General features: G+C 35.5%; 1 protein-coding gene across 6 annotated transcripts in view; it reads left to right on the top strand.

Moving 5' to 3' along the window:
* The window catches only part of LOC108735829 (prestin), a 15,511-nt gene extending 5,848 nt beyond the window's left edge, over positions 1 to 9,663 (top strand). For all 6 annotated transcript variants that reach the window (XM_018468007.2, XM_018468006.2, XM_018468004.2 and 3 more), the window contains 12 exons: positions 1,533 to 1,645; positions 2,906 to 3,066; positions 4,297 to 4,408; positions 4,470 to 4,642; positions 4,790 to 4,954; positions 5,259 to 5,363; positions 5,417 to 5,550; positions 5,654 to 5,816; positions 5,879 to 6,055; positions 7,831 to 8,103; positions 8,758 to 9,061; positions 9,123 to 9,663. In XM_018468007.2, the coding sequence (XP_018323509.1) occupies positions 1,537 to 1,645; positions 2,906 to 3,066; positions 4,297 to 4,408; positions 4,470 to 4,642; positions 4,790 to 4,954; positions 5,259 to 5,363; positions 5,417 to 5,550; positions 5,654 to 5,816; positions 5,879 to 6,055; positions 7,831 to 8,103; positions 8,758 to 9,061; positions 9,123 to 9,256 (2,010 nt within the window). In that variant the 5' untranslated portion in view covers positions 1,533 to 1,536 and the 3' untranslated portion in view covers positions 9,257 to 9,663. The remainder of the gene's footprint in view (positions 1 to 1,532; positions 1,646 to 2,905; positions 3,067 to 4,296; positions 4,409 to 4,469; positions 4,643 to 4,789; positions 4,955 to 5,258; positions 5,364 to 5,416; positions 5,551 to 5,653; positions 5,817 to 5,878; positions 6,056 to 7,830; positions 8,104 to 8,757; positions 9,062 to 9,122) is intronic.
* Positions 9,664 to 10,088: the final 425 nt, after the last annotated feature.

Raw genomic sequence — 10,088 nt, 5'->3', positions numbered from 1 at the left:
TTAATATTAATAACCTTAAGTTAGTTAAAGAAGTTAGGAATAATCGTTTACTAAACAGTTTTGAAAGTTTATACATTTATAAAAATAAACAAATTGTTCTTAACAATGACAACGGTCCCATCCCTGGATCTCCGCTATTTAGTTTAGTTTAATTACGTTTATGATGATGATGTTAAGGTCCATTGAACATCTACCTTGTTGGCTTCGGGTCATGTTCACTGAACCTTAACAACTATCAGTATAAATTAGGATTAGTTCTCATTTAGGTTTAGTTTACTTCAGTCCCTGAAGAAGGTAACTTTGTTACCGAAAAGTGCTTCGGACAACTACAGTGTCGTGTTTTGGCGTTGGGGTTTTGAGCTATTCTGTTTGTTCTATTCTCATACAGTACTGTTTTGTCTTTTATTTAAAGCTGTCTCTAAGTCCTCCTTGCTAGATACTGACATTTTTTTTTTACCGACATAATAATTGTCTTAAATACTGAAATTTTCTGTTATACATGCAAACTTGTCATGACTTAAAGAAAATAGTGTCGATACCACAGGGATATAGGGACGTATTACGAAAACTAAATATTTATACAATTTAGCATTCTAACAAAATTGAATTGATGAAGCTTTTAGGTATTGTAACTTCATTTTAATGTAGAAACCAATAACACAAACACAAGTTACAAAGAATGTTTACTGTACCACAATGTACATTTCGCCCCGCGGTAGCTTCTTCAGGTGCAAGAAATAAAAGTCATATGAAAGATAATAATCATAGTTTTGACGACAATTACAAAGTTTTACATCTTGAAAATAAAGGACTTAAATTAAACCTATTAGAAAGTCTACAGATCAATAAATTAAATAGATTAGGATTAGTTATTAATGATAAAAATAGATATAAATTTTTCTACACTTTTAAATGTTTAGTAGCTTTTAGTATTAGTTTTAGTTTAGACCCCCACTACAATAATTTAGTGCATAAGGGTTTTGTAATTACGTTAAGAGTCTTCCACCTGAAGAAATGTATATTCTAAAAAAAAAATGTTTTATAAAAGACTTGTTTATTAAAAATATATGCAAGCTGAAGTCATGAAGAAATTAATCTGTTATCAGATCAAATGCCACTAAAACAGAATAGTTAATATTTTTATCGTATAATAAACATCTTGTCTATGACTTTTTAGAGTATAAAACCTATTAAAAATTACATTTTTATATTCATCCACAAAATTTTATCTCTGTTGTGAGCGTGTAGCAAAATTCAATTGATATCATAAAATATTTACAACTTACCTAATAAAATTGCACAAGTATCTACTGGAATATTTCATCTTTACGTAATTGGGATGAACGTAGTAAACAAGATATTGTGACAAAAACCACTGTACTAAGTTTAGTTCAACGTTATTGCGAGCAAAGAAACTAATAACCAAATAATTGTTCTGTTTTTTTATAAATATAATCCAAGAATAGGCATAATATTTTGTATACAGTTAAGTTCTCTTAAATGAATGGTAAGAAAACCTTGGAAATTTTTAGTCTGATGGAGCGCAATGGACAACTGGAGAAAGCAGCGCTTCATGTGGAAAGACCTGTGTATCAAATAGAAGACCTTAACGAAGCTACCCTATATGGGAAGCCGCACACTACATGTAAGCTTGCAAATCTATGAAATAATCGGTACAATTCCAGTGAAATTTCGTAAATTATGAGGTGGTAGAGTGAACTAAAAGAAAATTGAAAAATTCGAATTAGATATTTTTTAAGATTGTCCAATTGCACCATAAATTAACATATATCAATTCATCGTTATCGTCATAAGGTCATCAGTCCTAATACTGGTTGGACACGCATCTCCACTCCTTCCTATCCTGAGCTAATTTTCGCATTTCCCTGAAACTAGAAAATCCCACACCCTTAAGTCCTGTTTCTACCTATAATATGTCTCTGACTAGACCTTCATGCATGAGAAGGTGTCCTACCAACCTATCTTGCCTATTTCTTATTGACTTCTATAAAGTCGTCTATTCTGCTATTCTTTCGAATACCTCTTAATTTATAACCTTCTTTGTCCACGGTATCCTCATCATTCGCCTATAACACCATATTTCGAGCGCTTCTAATCTTTTCTTTTTCGTCGCGCCCATCGTCCATGTTTCGCACCCGTACAGCGCCGCTCTTCAAACATACACCTTTAACAATCTTTTTCGAATTTCTAAATTAACCGTTCGCGAACATAGAAGTGACTTCTTTTTATTGAAGGCAACTCGACCCTGCGCTATCCTTTGCTTTACATCCCTACTACTCCTTCCGTCTTGACTTATCTTACCTCCTAGATACCTAAAATCAGCCACTACAGTTTTACTTCAGTCCCTGAAGAAGGTAACTTTGTTACCGAAAAGTGCTTCGGACAACTACAGTGTCGTGTTTTGGCGTTGGGGTTTTGAGCTATTCTGTTTGTTCTATTCTCATACAGTACTGTTTTGTCTTTTATTTAAAGCTGTCTCTAAGTCCTCCTTGCTAGATCTAATACTGCTATATCATATACCTGTATAGATATCCCTACAGTTGTACTGTCTTTAACGATGTTGATCGCATCCCTGTCTGATTCCCTTCCCATTATTTACTTCTCTACGTTGCAGCCCCATCTCTATAACTGCCTGTTGCTCTTTATACAAACTAAGTATCACTCTTCTACATCTCTGTAACTCATCCCTACATTTTTATGTATATTTAACATCTTGTCCCATTTAACATTGTCAAAAGCTTTTTCTAAATCTACAATAGCAATCATTACGAACTTATTATTTATCATCTACAAATCTCCTAATATATACCATGTAGGACCCCACAAATCTTTTTATTTTTATTTGTTGGTGTAATATTTTGGGCTTACGCGAAAATCTTTTTAGATGGTCAGGTGTGTCGAAAGGTGCTCTGTTCTTGTGACTGTAGAGAATACGTTTCGGATACTGTCCCAATTTTAAAATGGTTGCCGGAATACAACTGGAGATCGGACATCATAGGGGACATTTTGAGTGGAATAACCGTAGCCGTAATGCATATACCCCAGGTACTTTTTTTTTGTCAATTATACCGTGCTTGGGAAGGGTTTGAAAGAAACTATAAATGTCCCGGTGGCGACTCTCTCTGTAGTAAGAACAAGTGATTGATAGAATTGATGGTACATTGGAGGTGATTTCGAGCAGTGTTGCCAATTCGAGGGATTTTTGACGTTCTCGAGGGATAAAGGGATTTTTCCTTATTTTTGCAGGATTTTTTGTAATTTGCCATTTTCTGGTTGGTTTTGTTTGATTTTGTTGACCTGATATTATATTATGAAGGCGCTCATTTTTCTAATTGTAATCGTAAAATTTTGTCAGCTATAATCGTATAATGCTTTACGATGAAACGGTTGATATACGACGGCGACGTGCGTTCAAGCCTACTGGTGCAGCCTGCAGGTACCTGCTCAAGTCCCTACGATAAATTGTCTTGAACTTTTTTGAATTGTATATTGTTTTCGTATCATTGTATGGTCTTCAGCTAACATCTTGAAAGTGACCAGTCAACAGATCAGAAACAGATGTTAAAACTAATAAAAATAAATGTTTGAATTGGTGTATTGTTCCAAAATCCGAACATCTAAACATCTAAACCCCCAAGGCCTGGTTTTGTCTGCATTTTTGGGAAACGAGATAACTACATACAATAAAATTATCGGTATTATACTATCGACACGAAAAGTTGTCCATGTTTACAAAAATATTGTATATTTTTTCTTCGAATAAACGATTAAATTAACGAATTAAAAAATAATAATAGTAATAAGTTGGAGGGATTTTTAGAGAAAATATGGGACTTTTTGGACCTGCGCGTGGAGGGATTTTTAGAGAAAATATGGGATTTTTTGGACCTGTGCGTGGGATTTTTTCCTGTAGTAGGTTGGCAACAGTGATTTCGAACATCTCAAATGTCATAGAATGCCTAACAACGGAGCAAGCGGTTCAGTTTGCTCACTACCTGTCCTAAAATGCATTCCGATACTGTCCTGGTTAGCAATGTACTTATGACCAAAAAATTTTAGTGAAACTATAAACAGCCTATGCCTAATAATTCTGAGAATAATGCACCCCTTATTTGAACCGTCCCTACCTGCCAGGAAATATGTGATTTTAAAGTCAAATGAATTATTGGTTTCTAATTATATCTCGCATCAAATGGTACCAAATGGGTTAAAATAATATTTTCCACGATGACGAAAAACGAAAAATTAGTAAATTACATGTTATTCATTTTTAAGGGTATGGCGTATGGTATGTTGGGCAATTTACCTCCCATAGTGGGCATCTACATGGCCTTTTTTCCGGTACTCATATATTTTTTCTTTGGAACTTCTAGACACGCCTCCATTGGTAACACTATTACATTAAAGACTTTCTAATTAAAATGGCGTTTGTAATTACCCCGTTGCAGGTACCTTTGCTATAGTATGTCTCATGACGGGCAAAATAGTGACGAAACACAGTAATGCCGAATTTTTATCCAACGGCACCTTAGTGTTACAAAATGGTACCGACCCTAACGGTCCCATTTATACCAACATGGAAGTTGCCACAGCGGTCACTTTTACAGTTGCCCTTATACAGGTATTTATATTTTTAGCACATGTCATAAACTGTTTTTTTTTTGTTCAATTTGGATCTACTTTTTCTACCAGTACAAACGAAAATTAAAAACATTTGTTTTATTTAATTGTAAAATAATTTTCCGTAACAAGCCCGTTGTTTTTTTAGATAGTAATGTACGTATTTAGATTAGGTATAATAACTAATCTGTTGTCAGAGACCCTGGTCAATGGATTTACCTGTGCGTCTGCATTTCATGTCTTCTTTTCTCAATTAAAAGATCTATTGGGAATCCCAATTCGTAAAAGAGCAGGATATTTCAAACTAGTAAAGGTATTAATAGTTAGGTAGAGGTAATTTAGAATGACTTGAACCTTCGCCTTGAGTTCAGCTGTGACAAAACTCCGCTCGATCCTTGATCTGTCCCAATTTTAACCATCTAAATGCATTCGTTGTCTTTAGCTGTATTACAGCATGGTTAACAACGAGTTAGTGTTTTCATATTGTACAATACGAATATAATATTAAGGTCTGCATCTCGCGTGGTTGAAGGCCCATGTAATTCTAAATTACCTGTACGTTTATCTTTTGTTTCATATTATAAAATACGTAATTATCATGCCATTTGCATTTGCAGACATTACAAGACGTGGTATTAGCTCTGCCTGAGGCTAATCGTACAGTTCTGCTAATTTCTTTCGTATTTTCCATAGTAATGTACTTAAATAACGAGTATCTAAAGGTAAAGAAAAGTCAATATCTTTACAAAAATTTTATTTATAACAACTTTTCTAGCCGTGGATAGCGAAGAGAACTAGAATACCAATGCCTATAGAATTGATCGCTGTAATAGCAGGGACTTTGGTGTCATATTGTTTCAATTTGAGCGAAGACCAGGGTGTTAATATAATTAATTATATTCCAACGGGGTAAGGGATCTTTTTTTCTCGGTGGTTACTGTACACTAACCTGAAATTGCTAGGGTTAGGTTAGGTAATAATAGATGTAAAGACCAAGCAAGATTTTTTTTAGTCTTCCAGCACCCACTGTACCGACACTGTCTCTTGTTAAAGACATTTTTTTGGAATGTTTCGTGGTGATGATAATTTCTTACACAGTTGAAATATCGATGGCGTTCCTTTTGGCCCAAAAGGGCCGCTACGAGGTCGACGCGAATCAAGAACTTTTGGCCATGGTATGAAGTTACCATCGCAAAGAACTTTTTTTGTGGTAGACAATTGTTATTCTGTTTTTTAGAGCTTAAGCAACTTTACTGGCAGCTTTTTTTCGTGTATGCCGATTTCAGCATCCCTCTCTAGATCTCTCATTCAGTACAACGTCGGGGGAATCACCCAAATTGCTTCAATCATTTCGTGCTTCCTGTTGCTCTTTGTACTGATGTGGATCGGTCCCATCTTTGAACCCTTGCCAAAAGTAAGTTTCTCTTTATAGCTCCCTGTAGGTATACGAGGTTTGTTCAAAGTAATCCCCATCAGATATTATACACTTGTGCCAAGGTTTTTACCAATCCTCGAAGCACTTCAAGAAATCGTTTTCTGTGATCTTGTTCAGCTCCTCCTTCGATGCCGTCTTTATCTCGTTAATCGTAGCGTAGCGTTGTCCTTTCACGGGCCTCTTCGGTTTCGGGAACAACAAAAGTCACAGGGGGCCAGATCTGGAGAATACGGTGGGTGCGACATTATTAGTGTGTTGTTTTTGGCCTAAAATTCGCGCACAAGCAACGATGTATGAGCAGGGGCGTTATCATGGTGTAAAAGCCAATTTTTGTTCTTCCACAAATCCGGGCGTTTCTGGCAGATTGCTTCGCGCAATTTGGATATAACTTGCAGGTAATAATCCTTATGGACCGTTCTACCCTGTGGCAAGAACTCATGATGCACCACGCCCCTGCAATCGTAGAAAACTGTAAGCAAAACCTTCTCATTCGACTAGTGTCCGACCGAAACTGGTTTTTACGACCGAAACCGAAACCGAAACCGAAACTTCCTTATAAGGATCGTGTTTTGAGAGAAAAATAAAGAAAACGTTATAATCAGTCAGTTTTATTTTTTTATCTTTGAATCACATAGCTCTGCAGTCTTTGACATTTTCACTTATTGATAATCAAATCAAAATCAACATAACAACCCCTCATTTAAGGAAATACTTTAATTGCGCCTTAAAAATACTTAAAATAGGTGAGATGTTTATTTGAGTAAGTATAGTAGACTAGACCCATTTTTCTTTTGAAGATTATTCATGCTTTTTTTATATAATATTAAACATAAAATTACTTTTGTTATTGTTACCCAATATCACAATAAGTATAGGAACTTAATATTTAAGTAATAAACAAAACAAAATAAATCGCTTGTATCGAAACCGAAACTAAACCGAACTTTCGGTCGGACACTACATTCGACCTAACTTGGCGCGCTTTTTTCGGTCTTGGCTCGTGCGGCTGCTTCCGTTGGGATGATTGAGCTTTGGTTTCCACGTAATAACCATGAACCCATGATTCATCGCCAGTTATGACCCTCTGGAGTAAATTTGAGTCGTCGCGGACAGAGTTCAACAGCTCCTTAGCAATGTTAATGCGATGCCGTTTTTGGTCGAAATTGAGCAATTTTGGTACGAATTTTGCGGCGATCCGTCTCATGCCCAAATCATTGGTAAAAATCGAATGGTAGGAGTCAGTCGATATATTTAGATCCTCACCAACTTTTCTAACGATGATTCGACGATTTGACAGTACTATTTTCTTGACTTCGTCAATGTTTTCGTCTGTTGTTGATGATGCACTCGGACGTCCGGCACGCTCCTCGTCGTTCACATCTTCTCGGCCCTCTGAGAACATTTTGTACTACCGATAAACGTTGCTTCGGTCTAAAGTAGCTTCACCATATGCTACAGTCAACATTCGGAACACTAAATTTGGTACAGATTCTTTGATCCACTTTTGGAATAGGCAAAAATCGAAGACGAGCAAAAACACGTCAGCAAAACAGCTGTCAAAAATTTACTGAACATGCAACATGGCAGAACTTGTCGGTATCAGTGAGAGATATGAGTACCAACATAACGCCACAAAAAAAAACGAAAATCCAATTACATAACCCACGGAAATTCAAAATTCGTGATACTTTTTGAACAGACCGCGTATTTCGTTGTTGTAAAAGTTTTGCAAATATAAACCAAATAAATTACAGTGCGTTTTGGCCAGTATAATCGTAGTAGCCCTTAAGGGGATGCTAATGCAGTTCCAAGATTTGAGGAAATATTGGAAGTTAAGTAAATGGGATGCATTTGTATGGATTGTCACCTTTTTTACCACCGTTTTGGTGGACATTGACATAGGACTCCTGGCGGGAGTAATTATATCGTTGTTCAGTCTTTTAGTGAGGGGCAATAGGCCCTACACGTGTTTGTTGGGTGTTTTGCCAAGCACTGACCTTTATCTGGACATCAAGAGGTACAAGGGGGTGAGTGTTTCTAAACGAAAAAAATATTGTGTTACAAAAACGTTAAAGTTAAGGAAAATCACTCTGAACCAAGTTAGGTCAAAATTTTTTTCTGTTTATTATGCAGTCTCCTAACGTTTCGCTCTCAAATGGATGTGGACCTTCCTCAAGGGTAGTTGTATAGTTCGTTCCAAAGTAGCTACAGCTAAAATATAGTAATGGCTAGGTTCTTAAGAAGATTAAATAAAATAATTCGAAGTGGTCTGTATTCTGTCGAAACTGCCGGACGCGGATCGCGATTTCGATCTCTTTGGATCTCACCAGCGCGCCGCAGGCAGCTCCGGCAGAACACAGACCGACTTTTACCTGCTGTCTTAACAGCGCGTTTCAGAAAATACCACAAACGGCACAGTAAACGCCATCTGTAGCACGATGCTACATTTTAGGATTACGTTGTTGGAGTATACGTAATCCTAAAATGTAGCGTCGTGCTACAGATGGCGTTTACTGCGCCGTTTGTCGTATTTTCTGAAACTTAAGAAGATTGTTAGTAATCCATCTGTCTAACAATACAATTGTCTTTGAGGAAGCCCTCTCATCTGAGAGCGAAACGTTGGAAGATTGTAAATAAAAGGAAAGGTCTTGCAGGGATTTTTTTGACATGTATTCTTGTAGGTTCAAGAAATTCATGGTATAAAAATATTCCATTATACTGGAAGCTTGAACTTTTCATCCAAAACACTATTTCGCACTTTACTGTATAAGAGAGTGGGTTTCGACCCCATAAAGGTGCTTAGTAAACGTGCAAGACAAGGAGAAACGCATAATTACGACGAATCGGCAGATATGCTGATCAAATGCGTTATAATCGATTTTTCGGCCCTTTCCTACATAGATCCGGCTGGGGTTGATCAACTGAGACAAATATGTAACGTTTACAAACAATTGAACATAGAAGTTTACTTTACGGGCTGCTCAGGTAATACGTAACAGGCTTGGTAAGGCATTGACAACGAGCGTGTAATTTTTTTTTGTTGCAGGGCCCGTGTACGAGGTTCTTATGAAATGTAACGTACATGAAAACAGAACAAATCAGTTTATAATATTTCCTACAGTACACGATGCTGTATTGTTTGCACAGGCGATGCTATTTACTGTTAAAAAAGAGACATAAGTTTTGTTTTTTTTTGTTTTTGATACGTGTTTGATACTTAAATTTACAAAAATTCTTTTAGATACTTAATAGCTTTACAGTTAGTGCAAATTTTTTATGTTTTCATGACTTGTTTTGTAGTGAAATGTCATCATGTGAGATTATAAAAAATGCTCGATTTTTTTAATTGATTTTTATAGGCACACTTAGGGATGAAAATAAGATTGAAGAATGCGTACTTATTTTTTGAGATTAAAAAAATGCTTAAACCTACGGGATCGTCTATAATAACAGTAACAATAAATAAGTGCCTTATAATTGTTCAGGTAGCGAGTTTAGCCAGTGATACAATGAAAAGTATTATTATTATTGCCAACGCTTAAGCTTTAAGGAAAAAAAACGACAAAAAATAAATCTTTTACAATATTTTTTATTTTAATTAATTTTTATTACGTACCTGTGTACTTATATTTTGTTTTGTCCTATCATTTTCCTAAGTGACAACCAATTATTTTAAATGTAAAAAAACTGTCAAATGCCAAAATACGTATTGCAATTAAAAGTTTATTATTAATTATCTACAGAAGGTATGGATGGTAAAATAACAGTATTACAACGAAGAAATAAATATAATATGAATAGAAGAAGGTGAGTGAAGAAGTTGTTTTAAATTATTAATTGGGTAAAATAAATTTATAACAAAAAAAATTTTTTTTTTTTGAAAATTTTGCTTAGAATATAAGTAATTTATGTGATAGGTAACTGGCGGTGCAAAATTTTGTGGATATTTCAAAACTAATATTCCAGGGATGATGCGAATGTCTAGCTTTTTTTAAAAAGTATTTGATTTAGA

Source organism: Agrilus planipennis, unplaced genomic scaffold (assembly GCF_000699045.2).
Source record: "Agrilus planipennis isolate EAB-ADULT unplaced genomic scaffold, Apla_2.0 scaffold69, whole genome shotgun sequence".
NCBI lineage: Eukaryota > Metazoa > Arthropoda > Insecta > Coleoptera > Buprestidae > Agrilus > Agrilus planipennis.
This window is presented reverse-complemented; position numbering and strand designations above follow the sequence as displayed.